The sequence below is a fragment of the Camelus ferus genome, chromosome 24, assembly GCF_009834535.1.
Source record: "Camelus ferus isolate YT-003-E chromosome 24, BCGSAC_Cfer_1.0, whole genome shotgun sequence".
In the NCBI taxonomy this organism is placed as follows: domain Eukaryota; kingdom Metazoa; phylum Chordata; class Mammalia; order Artiodactyla; family Camelidae; genus Camelus; species Camelus ferus.
The window spans coordinates 6,344,158-6,362,733 of record NC_045719.1 but is presented as its reverse complement, the minus strand read 5'-3'; the positions used below and the strand labels follow the sequence as shown (position 1 = coordinate 6,362,733).

At 34.1% G+C, this 18,576-nt stretch overlaps 2 protein-coding genes across 20 annotated transcripts in view; one reads left to right on the top strand and one right to left on the bottom strand.

Moving 5' to 3' along the window:
• Positions 1-6,910, bottom strand: part of METTL4 (methyltransferase like 4) — a 426,540-nt gene extending 419,630 nt beyond the window's left edge. For 17 of the 19 annotated variants that reach the window (XR_004314950.1, XR_004314948.1, XR_004314958.1 and 14 more), the window contains exons 1-3: positions 6,799-6,910; positions 4,526-4,913; positions 3,536-3,598 (exon numbers count right to left, since the gene is read on the bottom strand). Coding sequence is in view for 2 of the 19 variants with exons in the window: in XM_032467368.1 (XP_032323259.1) it covers positions 3,536-3,598; positions 4,526-4,906 (444 nt within the window). In the remaining 17 variants the exon portion in view is untranslated. Of the gene's footprint in view, positions 1-3,535; positions 3,599-4,525; positions 4,914-6,341; positions 6,729-6,798 lie in introns of those variants that run through there. The other 2 variants (XR_004314956.1, XM_032467367.1) reach the window with 2 other exon arrangements.
• Positions 6,911-6,964: 54 nt separating this feature from the next.
• NDC80 (NDC80 kinetochore complex component) overlaps positions 6,965-18,576 on the top strand; it is a 41,285-nt gene continuing 29,673 nt past the window's right edge. The window contains exons 1-7 of the mRNA XM_032467366.1: positions 6,965-7,279; positions 8,353-8,462; positions 9,688-9,765; positions 11,916-12,039; positions 12,139-12,311; positions 13,004-13,106; positions 16,397-16,486. Of these exons, the coding sequence (XP_032323257.1) occupies positions 8,362-8,462; positions 9,688-9,765; positions 11,916-12,039; positions 12,139-12,311; positions 13,004-13,106; positions 16,397-16,486 (669 nt within the window). The 5' untranslated portion in view covers positions 6,965-7,279; positions 8,353-8,361. The remainder of the gene's footprint in view (positions 7,280-8,352; positions 8,463-9,687; positions 9,766-11,915; positions 12,040-12,138; positions 12,312-13,003; positions 13,107-16,396; positions 16,487-18,576) is intronic.

Below are 18,576 nucleotides of genomic sequence, written 5' to 3'. Positions count from 1 at the left end.
ATGAAAAAAAAAACTCTGGTTCTTTGGGGGAAAAAAAAACAATAAAATAATAACCCCTAGCTAGAAAAAGAAAGAACATAAATCACCAACATCAGGAATGAAAAAGATTATCACTTATCATCAAGTCCTATAGACATCAAAAGCAGGATAAGAGAATACTATGAACAACTTCATGCCAATAAATCTGACAAGCTGGATGAAATGGACAAATTTCTTGGAACACATAATTTGCCAAAACTGATATAAGCAGAAGCTGAAAATCTCAAAATCCCTGTTATCTAGTAAAGAACCTGATACCATTACTAAAATCCTTCCCCAAAAGGAACCTCCAGGCCTAGATAATTTCACTGGTGAATTACATCCAATGGTCAAGGACGAAAAAACACTGATCCTATAGAAACTTCAACAAAGAATGTATGTAGGTGTCAAATAGCAAATGAAAAGAGTCTCAACATTATTAGTTATCAGGGAAATGCACATTAAAACCTCAGTAAGATACCACTGTACACTTACTATTATTCCTAAAATCAATAATCTGATGAAATCAATGCTAGTGAGGATATGAAGCAAATGAAACTCTCATACTTTGCTGGGGGGAAATGCAACAAAGTACAGCCACTCTGGAAAGGAAACTGGCATTTTTTATGGACATAAATATAACATTAACCATCAATCCAAAAAACACCACTCCAACATGGAAATTTAAAACTTTATTACAAACAACTCTTAAGCAAATCTCTAGAAAACCATGATATTTCATTGAAATTTCACATCATGACAATTATAACACAACATATCAGAATCTATGGGATGCTGCAGTGCTCAGAGAGAAAAATCATAACACTGAATATTTCCATCAATAAAAAAAGAATTAAAAAAAAGTGAATTAAGATAACTCAAAAAGACAAAAAATAAACAGAAGGAATAAATTAATATGAATTAAAGCAGAAATAAGTTACAAATTTTAAAATTAACTTAATTTCAAAAATTACTAACAAATTTACAAAAACTACTAGCTAATCTATCTCGAGAGTAAACATACAACATAAATAGTGAAGGCAAAACAACCACAAATAAATTTGAGAAATGAGATGAAATGGATAACATTCTCAAATAATATAATTTATCAAGACTGACCACAAAAGAGTTTTTTTAATCTAAACTTTATTTCCAAAGAAGAAAAAGGAAAGGCTGTCAAAGGATCCCCACAAAAAGTAATATACTGAGATGGTTGCAAAGCAAAGGAGAAGTCTACCAAACTTCTGAAGAACAGATTACTCCAGACAATTGGGGAGGAAAAAAAACTTCCCACTTCCAACACTGATATATGTAAATATCTGTATATAACTATTTATAAAACACAAAAATTAAGTATATCAGACCAATCTCACTTGTCACTGTCCCAAATAAAATATTAGCAAATAAAATCCAGCAGAACATTTAAAAAATAATGTATCACAGTCATTTGGAATATATACTATAAATGCAAGGGTGGTCACATATGAGTAAAAATCAAAGGAAAATATTAGGAGAAAAATCATCCATTCAATCTCCATAGGTGGTTAAAAAAACTTTTAATAAAATTCTATAACCAATTTGATAATAATGAAAAATAAGAATAGATGTTAAGTTCTTTAACATGCTATTTCCAACTCAGCCCGAAACCCAGTGGAGAGGAAATCATCTCCACTAAGTTAGGAACAAGGATAGATATTCTCACAAATATTACTTAATATTGTATCATATTTTCAAGCCTATACAATTAAAGAAGAGAAATAAGTTAGAGATAGAATAATTAAAGAGGTGTAAGAAAAACTATTAATATTTTTAAGAGTTATAGCTATTACCTGGAAAATCAAAACATTCAGTTTTTAAAAATTAATGCAAGACTTTTATAAAGAATATTTTACAGAATGACAATAGAAACTTAAACAGATAAAAAAGAAACATTTATGTTTTGGAGCAGAGTCATCAACATCTTAAAGATATTAATACTACCCCAATTAAATTTATAAATTTAATTTGATGACATAAAAATTGCAGTAGGTTGGTTTTTCTAATCAGACTTTAAAATTGATCCTAAAATTCCTATGGGAAAATAAGCAAACAGGCCAGGAAAATTCTGTAAAAAGGAGCAATGAGAAAATGCCCCAGGGAGGGGGAGAGGGGAGGATAAGTACTACCAGATATTAAAACATACTCATATTATAAAATCTCAAAAGAGGCTGGCAAATAAATAGTAAGACAAACAATTAAATAAGATTTAAAATCCAGAAATAAGCTCAAATACTTATGTGAATTTAGTACAGCTAACATCTCAAATCAGCAGGGAAAAACTGCATGAATAATGGTGGGACATATAGGTAGTCATCTGGATAAAAAACAAAATTGGCTCCATACCTCACACTTTATACCAGAATAAAATCTAAATGGATCAAAGATATAAATCTGAAATAAAACCATAAATGCTGTAGAAGAAAACATGGGAAATTATTTTAAAGCCTTGAAGAAGGAATACTTCTCTAATTATTATTCAAAAATTCAGAAATCATTAAAAAAAATTCAACTAAATAAAAATATAACATTGTCTGCATGGCAAAAACAAAAACAAAAAAATCGTAATTATAATTAAAAGGACAAATTGGGAAAAATATATAATTTAGTATATGTGCTGCCATAGCAAGCACTATATTGTTAGTTTATATGATGGACAAAGACCTAATTTCTCTAATATAAAGAGTGCCTATAAATCAGTGAGAAAAATAACAAACCAATTTTTTTAAGCGTGTAAAGGAAACAGTTCACGTAAGAGAAATATAAATGAATTTCAAACATACATAAAAATGCTTAACTACATTCATAATAAATGCAAATTCAATCCATACTAAAATACTATTTTCAACTATTAGATTCACAAAGATCAAAAACAATATATTGTGACAGTAAGGATGTGGGAAAACAGGCAAAATTATACATTTCCAGTGTGCTAATAAGATGAGGCACTCTCTGTAGTAGCAATTTGTCTGTATCTATCAAAATGTTCAAACCCTCTGACCCAGCACTTTTTGAGTTCTCAAAATTTATCCTGCAGATACACACACACGTATGGAAAATGACACATGCATACTATACCGAAATGTCAGCAATTAAAGATTAAGTATGAAAGACAATGAAATATAAACCTCTGAGCTCAGAAATAACATTCTTCACATTATTCATACTTTCTTCTGCAACTATCCTAATATGTTGTTTTACCTACAGACAATAGGCTTTTATAACTTATAAAATTTCTAGACTTAATATAGCATAACTTCGCTTGTGCTAAATATATAAATAAGGTGTATATGAGGTTTTAATAAAAATTGGTTTAAATTGCTCATTACTATAAAAGTAGCAGTAAATCACTCCACTGTTACCCTAACCTTGATTAAAATGACTGCTTGATTTTTAAGAACATCCTTATTCACACTGTCCATTTATTTATACTAGTTTGCATTAACCTTCCAATGTCATCAATGAACATTTTACACCTTACCTTTGTATGGTATTCCATAGCATCCAATTCACCTTGATTGAAAACAACACATCTTTTCCGTTTCTAAAGAGTAAATTACAAGGAGAAAATCAAGTTGCCATCTATCATTATATTGCTATTTTGAAATATACTAGTATTTCTTTTTTCTTTATCTTTATCACATTTTCCATATTGTGTATCTCATTCTTTAAGAGATAATAATTAACTGTTGAGGTTGAAATCAGTCTAAGATCCAAGAGGGCAGAGACTGTAATCATCTTGCCCCATCGCTCTACATACAACAGCACATAGAAAGATACCAACATTTATTGGATGAATAATGAATGTAATTCCTCTCTCTAACAAAGAAAATATTATTATAATCTATCTGAAATGGACTTTGTATAATCACCTCTGAACTTGTCAAAGGCAGAAAAAGTACTAAAGCATAATTAATTTGATCCTATATGGCATTCTCAAAACTTGAATGCACCAGTGCGTATACAAATATATATACTTCAAGAATACATTTTCCAGAGAAGCTTTCTACTTTTTTACCTTTGAAAAATATCACCACTCTTCCAAACATTTATTATATAAGCTTATCCCCAAAGGGTAGGTCTCTAAAATTCCCCCAAAATCTATATTCTGCTTTAGACTTTTGCAAATAAAGAAACATGTTTTTGAGAAAAAAAGATATAAAAACATGCAATTAATAAAAAGAAACCTAGGCAGAAAGAGGTTTTTTTTGTTGTTGTTTAGTTTCGTTTGTTAGCTTAATTTACAGAGCATTCACTTTTGAATCAACCTTGCTTACTTTTAAAATATGCAACTTTGGTCCTCTACGCATGGTAGACGTCAGCAAAAAGTTAAAAATTATTCTGTACATGCTAAAGGCTTATTGTGTTTTATTGATTATTCTTTATACTTAGTAAATCACAAGATATTTGAGATGCCGGAATAATAAATTTGTGTTTTCTGTAGAAAAATTAAAATTTCTTAAAACATTACCTTCCCAGTAACAGAAATGGAGATTTCTTTTTTAACATCATTTACTAGATCTTCCTTTTCATTACTTTGTTCGCATTCTTTGTGAATAGCAGAAGTTATATAAGGTTTGGTGACATCAAACAGTTCAGATCGAAAAACATATCTTTGAATGAACATTTCAAAGTTTCCTCCGTCATCATCCACTGGCTTAGTGGTAGAAGCACTAAATGTAGCAGAGGTTCCAAGAGAGGACACAGAATCCATGCGAAGAGAATCAAGGTGAACAGAAGAAATAGGCTCATTTTTACTGTAATAAGGCTGATGAAGTTCATAGTTTATCTTGTTAATGAAAGAAAGATGATCCAGTAACCATCCTGGTGACAGCTGGAGAACCACAGACATTCTCTTCCTTAAAATAAAAAAATAAGTAAGTAAAATTAAGAAAAACGAAAACAAAACACTCTGGGAATTAGACGTTAGAAGTAAAACCCAACTCTCCTGAATAACTTCTTGTTTTGTTTTGTTTTGTTTTAAAGTTCTTGGTTTTTCTTTAATACAGGTACTGGGGATTGAACCCATTTAAGTCCTTAAATGTCCTGTTTTTCAGTAAAAATATACTTCATACACACAAGTAGATCTGATGTGCAGGTATATAAACTTGACATGTACATAGAATTTAAATTTTATGATGTTAATATATAAAGCAGGACTAAAATTGCAGTGTTTTAATATAAACTTTTAATTTCAGGGTTGATAATTCAAAATGTTCAGCCAGCTTAACCAAACCTGATCTTATTTCTGGAATCCCAATTAGACCCTCCTATCTTCCGGGAGGATATACAGGATGCACAACCTCCTGCTTGGAACTTGGATCTAGCCACTAGTCTACATCCTCCAAGTCAGGAAGGCACTGAATCCTTAGAATGTGCAAGTGTCTTGTCAAAGAATTACCCGTGAGAATTCACCCTTCTAATGAGATAAATCTAGAGAAGGTAACAAAATTCCAGAGTTGTTAGCAAGTCAGCCCTTATTTTTCCAAACTACATTTGCCATTCTCCAGTATCACTGCACTATTTAATCACTGCTATCAACGGAGTGCAAAAAGGGCAAAAGCAGGGCAAAATGCAATTTCAACATCACATCGGAAGCACTAACCTCAAGCAAAATTGCAAGGTTAAGAGTACAGATTTGCAGTTGGTTCTGAGCACTCCTCCTATGGCAATTAGATTTCTCAGAACTTCCTTACCTTTTCTTAAAAGAAAATTTTTAATTGTGGATATTGCTTATTAAATCTACTGTAGTGGAGAACTTAAGAGGGGGAAGAGAATAACAAATACATTAAGTGGTTAACAGCACCGTGACTAATAGATGCATTTAGATTCAAACTTCTAACTTCATGTATGAGCAGTATGACGATGAACAAGTTATTTGATTTCACTAAGCCTCAATGTCATCATTTTTTAGGACATCGCAGAAGGCAGTTTATAGAGAATTAAAGGAGATAACCGACATGAAGTTTTGTGCACAGCGTCTGACACCAAGCAATAGCTCAAGTAAATGCTACTTATTGGCAGTGGAAATTCTGTTATTGGTCCTCCCTTTAGAGTCATCACTTGTGGTGATGAGGTCCTGAAATGGCGAGTGAGAGCTAGAAATGTAGACAATAGTGAAATTCAGACAGGAAAGGTGGCGTGCCCAAAGTTAAAACTCGTTACTGCGGCTCTGAGCTCTCCTCCCACCCCTACCACTCTACAGGTTTGGGGTTGTGTTTGCCTCTGAGTTCAAACGCAGGGAAGCGGGGATGTCCTTTTTTACCAAAGTAATGTACTGTGCTTACTGCACTTCTCTCTCCGACTTCTCTGCTTCACACTGGATTCCTCCAGCTTCTCACAGGCCACCACCAGAGGACCGCGGAACCCACAGAGCAAATTCTGAGCCCGAACACTGGCGGCGGCCTCAGCGGCGCCACCCTCGGAGCCGACTACGCGCACAGTGCAGTCACCGGCGAGTCCCACCTCGCCGCTTCCCCTGTCAGAAAAGGGCACGCCGCCTTCCCAGATTCGCATCATGAAACGGCACCCAGCTAAACAGTGGTCACGAAAGACCCTCCCCTCAGAGCAAAGGGGGAAAAAATTTCTCCTTTCCTAAGAGCTATGGGAGCGGCCATGTTGCTGTACGGAAAAAGCGTTTCCAGGGAGGCTTGGAACGCTCTGCTTGCTACTCAGGGTCATAGAACGCTCGGGTGTCCGCAGCTAAATTTTAGGGTCGGACCAGACATCATAGGGGACGCTTACAGCGGCCAGGAGACACCAGTGCGCCCCGTGAGGCGGCGGGGCGCGACCAACACGCAGCGTTCGAGCGACGAAGAGCGGCGCGTAAGAGCTGCGCATGCGCGCGCACGTCGGGCGTGATGACGTCGGCGCCGGCGGAGAATTTAAAATTCGAAGGGCGCCGGCGGGTGGAGGAAGGGGTTTGTGTTTTGGCGGCCGCGCTTCTGCCTGGCGGGCAGTTGCATGGTTTACAGAAATTCGGTTCCTGGGTCGCGTCAAGAAGCTGGAAGAAAGGTGACTAATGACTTTTGGCTAATTTTTGTTCTGACGGTACTGGTCTGGAGGGAGAAGGTTATGGCGCCAGCAAGTTGGATTTAGATGCCCGGAGTGACGACGTTTTGGTGTTTTTTGCTGTTATAACCAGTCAACGGGCCGAATCTGTGCGAGCCGCTAGTTTCCCGGATTCCAGTATATTTCTAATAGCAGTGATTTCCCAAGGAAGAAGGTGAGGGCCAAGGGGGCACTGATGGGGGGAAGAGGGCTTGGAGGAATGGGTGGGAGTGGGGAGAGGAAATACAAGACGAGGAACCGTTTGTGTGTGGCGTTTCACGTAACAGGCGTAACATTCTGGTGGCCGTGTACCGAGTACATTTAGAAATCTCAAATTGTAAGAGTACATTTTAAGTGGAGATTGGGAGTGAACATATAGATGAGAGCGAATAAGTATAATAGATACAGAAGCATATACTGTAGAAGAAATAGGTGGCCAAACAAAGAAGGCAAAGGTGTAATCAATTTAAAAGACAAAGGCGAGCCTAGAGAAAAAAAGGATACCCACAGGTGTCCAGTTTCCAGGAAGGCAGCGCAGGACCTGAAAAGGCTAAGTGTATAGTATCTACTGCCTCAGAGATGAGCTAGGATCAAAAATAATTTGTCAGTCATGAGTATCCCAGAAGGCAATGGTTTCAGTAGATGGGGAGGGAATGAGATGAGAATGTGGTCTCAGAAAATGGAAGCAGTTTGTAGACCAGATGATTTATCATTGGTGAAAGGGAAATTGAAGCAAGAGGGGCAGTAATTGAAGAATATAAATGGGAAACAGTAGGTTAAGGACAGAGCAAGAACGATTGACATTGGGAAAAGAAAACAGAATAGCTCTGTTCTGAGACCACAGAAAAGGAAACATCTGAGGTAGGTCTTGTCAGGTAGCCTCTGACTTCTCATTGAAATAGGCACAGCCAACAGCAATGGTGTGGCCTGAGTTAGAGTTTCAACTACAATAAACCCCTGTGAAGGAAGGAATCATGCCTTATTCATCTTTATACTGTTTGCATTGCTTTGCACATTTGCTTGTACATGGTGTTTATGTGTGTTGAATATTTTTTAATGCAGTTAAATAGATAATTCTTGAAAATGAGGACTTCACCTTACATGAACAAGTAAAGATAGCTTGGGAAAAGATTATCTTGAAGAAACAATGAAACTTGGCTACCTTTCTGTTTGAGGATAAAGATAATGGTGCTTCATGTACCATCCATGTCTGGAAAGACTTTCTTAATTCCAAATTCATGAATGCAGGTCATAAGCATGAAACGCAGCTCAGTTTCCACCGGTGGTGCTGGCCGCCTCTCTATGCAGGAATTAAGATCCCAGGACTTAAATAAACAAGGACTCCATACCCCTCAAACGTAAGTACCTCATGCCTTGATGTCTTTGAGGAAGAAATGTGTAAAGGTGGTTAATACGAAGATGTAGTGTGAGTGATGTGATGAATCGTATCTGTTCTCAGCTGTACCTAATTTGGAGTCAGTTAAGGCTAAAAGTGGGCGTGTTACCAAGTGTTGTGTTTTATCTTTTCTGTTCCTTACAAAACCACGTCCTTTGTTAGGCAATGCTTAAAGGACTACTAATTCCCCTTCAGCACTCTTTCATTCTTATTTTCCTCTTTAGAGTTGCTTGCTTGAGCAGGTCCTGTGCAGTAACATGCAGTTTATTGAGGTGTATCCAACTAGCCAAGTTCTCAATCAGGTATCATTTGCTCGGACAATTAGCTGCAATTTAGTAGCAGCCAACAGAACACTACTTCACACTTTTTCCAAGATTCACTGGGGGAAGAAAAGGTGTCCAAAAGAACTTGCTATCATAAGCTGGTCTTTTCCCTGTGAGTGGTTTTCTTCCAATTAACAGAAGGCAATTTGTAACCCATGTGAGTTGTAGCAATTGTTCCCTGTGACCACGGTACAGGTTACTTACTTACTGTTCTTAAATTACTTAGGTTTACGCAGAATGAGCCTCTACTACTCTTAGAAATTTGAAACATTTATACATATTTTCTTGTGAAACCGGCGAAATTTTTTTTGTACTGTCACATATTACAACACCAAAAGATTTCTGCCTCAACATTGTAAAATGATTATAAATCAATAAAAAATGTTAAAAAGAAAAAAAGATTTCTGCCTGAAATTGTGTTAGAAGCTAAAAGGCTGCCTTTGTCAATGTTTTTGGTCTGTAATTGGCATATGTGTTTTTAATTGTAGCTGCATTGTAATAAAGAGTGGTCCTCAAAAGAAAAAATTTTACATGTGGCTGTCATTCTGTGATTGAAAGTATCTATTTTTAAACCTTTTCTTTTCCTTCGGAGTTGTCTATAAATGCACATATTTAAGATAATTAAAATTACAATGTAGATATGGGTTTTTTTCTACTTTCTTCCTAACATTTTAGTGTTGAAATTTATACTATGTTGTAAGCCTATCCCATTTATAATATGTATGATTGCTGCAAAAAGTTTTTCATGGTTTTGAATTATTGTAGGTAATGGGGGAGAAGGGTTGGTTCCAATGTATTTCCAAAAATTTCTTGAACTAATATCTTTACATTTATTTTAGAGTTTGTTTTTTCTTTTTCTTAAAGCAAAGAGAAACCAACCTTTGGGAAGTTGAATTTAAACAAACCCACATCTGAAAGAAAAGTCTCTGCATTTGGTAAAAGGTAATGATATTTTTTATTAATTCTGATGAAGATTCTTATAGCCATGCATTGGGCTAGATGCTGTCAAAGTACAAAAAATTAGATGTCACGGTCCCTTTCAAGAGAAAGTTATAATCTAGTTTTCGTCTCTTTTAAGTGGTTAAAATGGTTATATCTGCTTTAGCTGATTCTGAAAGATACACCAGCACATTCAGACCACTATTTCATTGTTACAGGTGAATACTTGATTGAAAATTCTATACATACCTTTCAGATACTGTGGTATCATAGCATTTTAAAATTAGGAACCATCATGTAGTCCAATATTTTAGTCACAGACTTTTTTTATACTCTTAAATGTTAAGGATCCCAAAGAGATTTTATTTTGTGGGCTATATCTATTGATATTAACCATATTAGAAAGTAAAACAAAAAATTTTAATATGTATTAGTTCAATTTAAAATAACAATAGCCCATTACATGTTAACATAAATAACATGCTGTCGTTTTTTTAATTTAAAAAATTTCTTTAAAAATTTTAAAAAACAAAACTCAAAACTTTTCAGTGAGAAGAGTGAGACTGATTTTCATTTTTGCAAATCTCTTTAATGTCTAGTGTAGTAGAAGATAGCTAGATTCTCATATCTGCTTCTGTATTCAGTCTCTCACAATATCATACATCATGTGGTCAGCCTTGGAAAACTACACTGTACGCTCATGAGAGAATGAGAATGAAAGAGGCAAATAACAGCTTGGTTTTATTGTGAAAATAGTTTTGACCTGTCATATCCCCTAGATCACACTTTGATAACCATTGTCTCGAGTAGATCAGTGATTGCCTGGGCTGGTGGAGAGAGGGGTAAGAATTGACTGTTATGGGTTATAAGACTTCTGAGATGATGGAAATGTTTAATATCTTGATCATGGTAGAGATTACACAGGTATACACATTGTCAAACCTCATCAAACTGCACTTCAAACAGGTATACTTTATTCTAAGCAAATTTTACCTCATTAAAGTTAATTTTTAAATAAACGTGTAACTCCTAAATAGAGAAAATAAACTGTCCTTCTATCTCACCAAAATGAAATACAACTTTGTTTTAAGACAAATATGTTTAGTTGTTTTCAAAATATTTAGAGATGATGTATTTATTACCTTATGGCATGCAAGAATTCTACCACTGAACCACCAATGCTCTGCCCTATCTTATGAAAAGTCTTTGTCATGAAACCAAGTGAAACTGTTTCTGGTATTCATTCAGTTGATTAAAAAAAAATCTTAAGGCATTTTTGTAATATAACTTTCATCTCAGAGCTGAACTTCAGAGATAATGCTGATAATGATTGTAAAATCTAACATTTGCTGAGCATTTTATAAGCCAGATATTGTTTCAAGTGCTATTTTATATCTCTTTTAATCAATCCTCAAAACAGCCCTATGAGTGGATATTGCCTTCATTTTACAGATGAGGAAATTGAAGCACAGAGAAGTTAAGTAGTTTACTCAACGTCATACCACTAGTGACAGAGACAGAGTTTTTAACCACAGACTCTGTTTCTAGACCCTATGCTCTTAAACTATAAGTTGAATGATACAGTATTTTGATTGGGAAATTCTCTTATACTTTAAAAAGATGCTTATTCGTGCAGTTTTGTGTAGAATAAAAGCTGAGTCTATATAGGTATTCCTTTCATGGTTAAAAAATATTGAAGATTAAATAATAGCAACTAGAAAAGTGGTTCTCAAGTGAGCAAATTCTCAGGGAGAAAATTAGCTAATTAGCTAATTGACCAGTACAGTGGCATAAGAGAGCAATCATGGAGGGGTAAGTAGCATGTTGAAAGGACTTAGGTTACTGAATAGGTCTGGAGAATGATTGGTGCAGGAGATCTAGTGGACTCAAGATGCACATTCTTAGAAGACGATGTATGTGTTACATGTGCAAAGCACAGAAGCATATTTTTCTTCCTACCTCATTTTATACTTTACTCTTAATTATTTGCTCTTTTTTCTCTGCTTTGAATAAGAGAATTCTGTTTAAATAACTAAAGAATTGAACTTTAATGTTTGATGCTGATGTTAAAATATAAAATCGCCTTAAAATAATTTAGGTTTAACCACAGAAGGAAATCGTTTTTGACTGACTTTTTAAAAATATGTTTCCAGGACTAGTGGGCATGGATCTCGGAATAGTCAATTTGGTATATTTTCCACTTCTGAAAAAATCAAGGACCCAAGACCACTTAATGACAAAGCATTCATTCAGCAATGTATTCGACAACTCTGTGAGGTATTTTATAATTTTAAATATTCTAAATTGTGAGAATTTTCTGAAGTATTTCCAATAATTTTTCTATTATAAAATGATGTTTCATGAAAATTATTGTAGTTTCTTTCAGAAAATGGTTATGCATATAGTGTATCCATGAAATCTCTACAAGCTCCTTCTGTTAAAGACTTCCTGAAGATCTTCACTTTTCTTTATGGCTTCCTATGCCCTTCGTATGAACTTCCTGACACAAAGTTTGAAGAAGAGGTTCCAAGAATCTTTAAAGATCTTGGGTTTGTATGTTATAGTTCTCATTAACCTAGAAAGATTGTTGGGACATAGAGAACAAAACTGAATAAATGTGTAAAGATTTTGAGTTAGAGATATAATATATTTTAAGATGGTCACAGTGGGCAACATATGCAAGATAAATTGAAAAGGCAAAAAGACAACTATTTGGAGATTATCATTGAACTACAGATGCTAGATCATAGAAGCCCTCAACTACTGATGTGCCGAGGAATGGAGAAGACAGACTGGATACCACAGATTTTATAGAAACAGAACAAGATTGAAGGCCTAGTGAAAATGGGATGAGATAAAGTCCAAAAAGGCCTGTGTGTAATAAACACAGAGGAAGAAATAGATTTCAGGATGAGAAATACATACTTGTGGTTTGTTTGGGGTACACTGGAGTTGAGGGAACAAACAATCTTTGAGGAGAGAAGGCCAGCATATTGGTTATAAATCAAGTTCTGCAGCGTAGGGGATATATGTAAAAAGTAATCTGCAGAGAAGAAACAAAAAAATACACAAAATCATTTGAGATTAAGATGACTAAGGAGATAATCTCAACAAATATCTTCTAAACAAGTCAAGATTGTTGGCATATATGTGGAATTTTTTTGTGTGTAACTTTTTGTTTAATTTAGCCATTATTTTTACAAGATTAACATACCAGCTTATTTTTTCTAATGTTTCATAGGTATCCTTTTGCATTATCCAAAAGCTCCATGTATACAGTGGGGGCCCCTCATACATGGCCTCACATTGTGGCAGCCTTGATTTGGCTAATAGACTGCATCAAGGTATTTGGTTTCTCATTTTAAATATATTTGATTTCTCATTTTAAGCATATACGTAGGAAAACAGCAAAACCCACAATAAAACAATAAGTCAGTAGGAATTTCCCCTGTAACATTTATTTGGTTTCTTCTCTTGTTTATTTAAAATCTATATTTACTGCAAAAAGTTTGGAAAATACAGAAAAGCATACACTCACAATCCCACAATTTAGAGACAACTTAAAACATTTCCTGAGATGTAGTTTTAAAAGTGCATTCTTGCTTTGCAAATCATGTGTATTTTTTAAATTTTTGATAAATGTTGACAAATTTCCCTCCAGAAAAAGTGCATCAGTTAAAATTTCAAACATGGGCAGGGAGGATATAGCTCAGTGGTAGAGTGCGTGCTTAGCATACTTGAGGTCCTGAGTTCAATCCCCAGTACCTCCATTAAAATAAATAAACAAACAAACAAACCTAATTACCTCCCGCCTTAAAAAAAAAAAACAAAAAACTCAACAATGTCTGAGAATACCCATTTTCCTACATTTTAGGCATTTTTGTATTAAAATCTTTACCCATTTGGGAGGTGGAAGAGTAAATTGCTTTAATGTATTATTAAAGTGATATGTTTTTGTGTGGTTTATCATTATCATTGCTATTGCTTACAACTTTCTGGTGTGTACTTTTTTGGCTGATTTTCTCTTTCATTATTGTTTCTGCTATTAATTTAAGCCTTTATGTATTGAACTCCTTATATATTAAGCTTATCAGTGTTTTTAAGAATTGACATGACAAGCAAAAACGTAATTTTTTCATATCTGCATTTTTTAAGCCTGGATATTTTTCACAGTTATAACTGTCTATTCATGTCTTTTGCCTTTTTTCTTGTTTATTTGCAAGAGCACCTTTTTATGTCAAAAATAATTAATTGTGGAAATAAGCTTTTATAGATAAGCTGCAAATATTTTTGTCATCTTTTTCCTTTTGATTTATATGCTGTATTTTGATTGTTTAGAAATGTAGATTTTTATCTAGTCTAATGCGGTCTCTTCCTTTTATAGTTTCTGAGTTTCCTGCCCCACTTAGTGCTAGAATCTTTAAAACTAACACTGTCCCCTGACATTCTCTTGGGCATCAGCAAGCCCTTTACTAAATGTAGGCAGTCATTGGGTAGATGGATTTTGACTCAGGGACATACTGGTACATTCAGTACCACCCATTTTCAAGACAGGAGTAGAAATCCAATGCCATAGTTCATTACTACAAGTTAAGTTTTATTGAACTTTATGTATAACATTTATGCATTCAATTTGTCTCTCCTCACTGATACCCTTGGACATTGGGTAACCACCTCAGACCAGATCCCCTATTGTCATTAGAGCACTTTACCTTTGTTTGCTTAAGCAGCTTAGGTCATCGTTATGTGGTTGGGAGATAGCATTTCCACAGCGATCCAGGAGCTGCTGTATGGAGTGCCTGCTTGGCTTCTGTCAGGGATGGACATCTTGGGATGCCTCCAAGTGTTACATAGGTTGAAATCCCCCCCTTATCTTGATTTGCTTAAGATGGTGGGAAAAACTACTGACTTTTGTATTTTAATTTTATATCCTGGAACTTGACTGAATTTGTTGATAAGACCTAACAGTTTTTTTGAGGGGTCTTTAAGATTTTCTCTATATAAAACCATGTCATCTACAAATAGAGATAATTTTGCTTCTTCCTTTCCAATTCTGATGCCTTTTATTTCTTTTTCTTGCCTGGCTAGGACTTCCAGTACTCTGTTAAATAAAAATGGCAACAGTGGGCATCCCTTTCTTGTCCCTGATCTTAAAGTACCAGCTTTGAGCTTTTCACCATTGAGTACAATGTTAGCTGTGGGCTTGTCATATATTGGCTTTATTATGTGGAGGTGCATTTCCTCTATACACAGTTTGGGAGTTTTTATTAAGAAGGGATATTGAGTAGTGGTATTATATTAGGAAAGCCACCTTTAGCTAAAAAAAAAAAATGATTACTCAAATCCATATTTCTGGTTATCTCTATACAATCTCAGGTTGAAACTATTTTCACCTTACCTTCTCAGTTGAAGAACTTTTAGTTCCTATAGTAAGAGTCTTTCCTATAGTTCTTGGGGATCCGTTTGTCCTTGTGTAAGGCTCTCCTTGAACCTTGCAGAGTAGCAAGAGTTTTCACAAGGATCTTTGACAAAGCAACATGAACTCTATATTTATCTACCATGTTGACAAGGTAGAAGATTCTGTTCTTCATCTTGGGCTCTGCCCTACATGTCTTTCAGACTTAATTAAGTTTGATTTTCACTTGAGTCCTTGTTAAAGGAAGAAGAAGTAAAGGGTAAGTTCGTAGAGCTTGCCTACATCCACCCTAGATATACAGAAAGTATTATGAGTGCCTTTGGAATAGGAAAGAAGCAGATAGGACAGGCAACTTTAGACTGAAAACAGTATTCCCACTCAGGAATCCTATATATACAAGTCCTAGGGTAAGAAAATTTAATGACACATTTTCAGCAGAAACCATGTTGTTCTCTTATACACCTAATGCGTAGTCCTTTTTTTAGAGCTTAGTATTCATATAAATATACATTTATATCTTTACATTTTATAGCAGTTTCATTTAAATTTAACAATTTTATTTTTGAAAGTTTATATTTTTAAAAAGTTATAAAAACGGGTGTTCCAAAATAGAATTTCTGTTCCTTAAAAACCTTAAGGCATTCTCCTTTAGCTTGTTAATTATAAACATCTGTATGTTTTGCTGTAATTCATTACCTGTTATCACTTTCAAGCTTAAACATTTACATTTCTGAAGAATTTATATTGTAAAATTCAATCTAAAGTTCAAATTTATACATTCTGAAGGGGTCAGTGGATAACATTTGAATACCAAAATTGAGTTCATATAAAAGAGAAATATTATTTGTTCATCTTTAATGTAGTGGTTCTGTTTTGGGTTCTCAGAGTTGCATTAAAATGTATGTATTTGCTCTCAATGGGTTAAAAATAGTGTAAATGATAATCATTTTTTTCTCTGTAGAATAGAACTAAATATGGAGCTGATTCTTTTTTTTAATCCTAAGGGATTCAGCTACTAAAAAAATCAAAAGAATTGTATTTTAAGGTTTAAAAGAATAACCTTTCAAGAGACTTTCAGTCATGCAATAATATAAATGCTTCTGAAAATGACACTAAAAACATATTTGACAAAACATGAATGCTGCTGTGTTTTCTTCATAAACTTAATCAATTTAATGTTGATTAATGTTTAATGATTAATGTTTATGTTCTAAATAGTTACATACTGCCATGAAAGAAAACTCACCTTTATTTGATGATGGACAGCCTTGGGGAGAAGAAACTGAAGATGGAATTATGCATAATAAGGTACCTTACATTACCATAGAGTTATCTTAATATTATTAACTAAATGTGTCATTATTGAAATTAATATATTCTTTGGTAGAACTTGTCTTTTTTGCTCCCTGAAAATCTTCTTAAATTGATTTTTTTAAATATTAGTCAGTGGATTTACTCTTGGCATCACATTGTAATTTCCTAAAATTAACAAGGCACAGAAATTTGAAAATGTTAAGTAAGTAAAAAAAGGCAAGGCAATTGTAATTAAATCATGTTACTATTACATGTATAGATGTAGTCATTCTTTTTCTTCCCTATCTTTTAGAGTGAAAATAACAATACTGGCATCATTATTTTAATAAAATATTTTGTCAACACGAAGGATGGAAGACTGAGTCTTAAAATAGATGGCATGTGGATTTTTTGTTTTGTTTTGGCCGTTTTAGTTAGACATATTGCCTCTTAGAGTTCCCACTTTGAAAATGGATTGAGATAGAAGTAAATAGATGGTCTAAATTGGCTCCCAGCCCATACTTTATGGAGCCTAAACTATGCAACTAAACCCACCCTATTTCCTAAAATACACAAATTATATATCCAAATGGAGCAAACACCAACTCCAAGGAATAAATTTATAATATTGAGATTAAACATTAATGTCCCCTAGCATATATAAAAGACCAGTTACTATGCAGATCCCTGAGCATCTTAATTCTGATCTTCACTCTTTGGAACATTTGTCAGAAAAAAAACCCCATCTTTTATTACTACTTGCGAAATAGTTCAAAGATGCATTAACTGATTAGCATGGTATTACTTTTTTTTCTTCTTCTTCTTCTTTTTAAACAAAAAATAACCATGCCCCTTTAACTTCATCAGTGATCCTTGCTGGTGAAGCCTTTGATCCTCTTGAGAGAATTCTCTCTTGTTGCAATATGTGTACTGGACTAGATTTATTTGTACCTCAGTTTTCACCCCCCCAAAAATTATAACACCTGGTAAATTATTAAATATTAAATTTCTTGATATTCATCCTAAAAGTTAAACCAGTAAAAATTATTCTTGCTATTTTAGCTGTTATTTCAGATGACAATATATAGAGAAGCACTTTGGAAACTATAAAGTGCTATTTTTTATTTAATTTAAATTAAAAATTAATTTTAAATTTAAGAGTTATCAATGTATCCACCTTCACCAGATTCTGAACCTCAGCTTTGTGGGTCCAGAAATTCATCTTTGTTTTTTATTTTAATCTGCAAAATCAAAATTGACCAAGCTTAAGGAAACTGATTCACTCTTACTAAATTCACATCTGAAGAAGAATGAAGATGGATTCATTTACCATCAGTGATACATCTTCCCAGTTACAGGGAAAGCATACTGCCTATTCAGGGTACCCCTTCCATATCAACCAAGTAATAAGAAGGTTGCTTAGTAAGCAGAGGATCAGTGCAAAGGGAATTGGTTTGTCTTGAGGGATGTTTACTTCATCTAGGCTAAGGAAAATTCTGATCAGCCATTCTTGCCTCCCACAAAGTACACATCCTCAGTGACCAAAACACTTTGTACCTGCAAACGTAGTGTTATTTTCTCTTGGATAAATGTTGAGTGCTAATATTCTACTGTTTAGAGCTCTACTAACCATGCCGTTTTTTTAGCTTGAAGTTAAAGTGTAAACCATAGCTTTTATTAATTACGTTCTGGTTTTCACAACAGTACCTTGTCAGTTTAATTGGACTTAAATGATCAGCAATTTAAGTTTTTCATAAGGCAGATTATCCTTAAAGATGCTTAAGTTTGTGCATTTTATGTTGAATTATATTTATTAATAAGCTTCCTTGTCTGACCTCAAAATTCTGAAAATATGGGTCTTTTGCTGTTTACTAAATATCACCTTTATCCAACTGTAAGTGTTCTTTTCATCCTCGTTACTCACCTTAGAAGTAGTGGACGGAATAAATCTGTGCATTGTAATTAGTGCTATTTCCTAGGTTTGTGTCTCATTTAGGAGTTCATATAACTACTTAGTATTCTTGACTTTTTTTTTAATTCAAATTTAAATTTCCACTTAGAAAAGTGCAATAAACTAACCAGAGAATCATGATTTTGTATTTAAA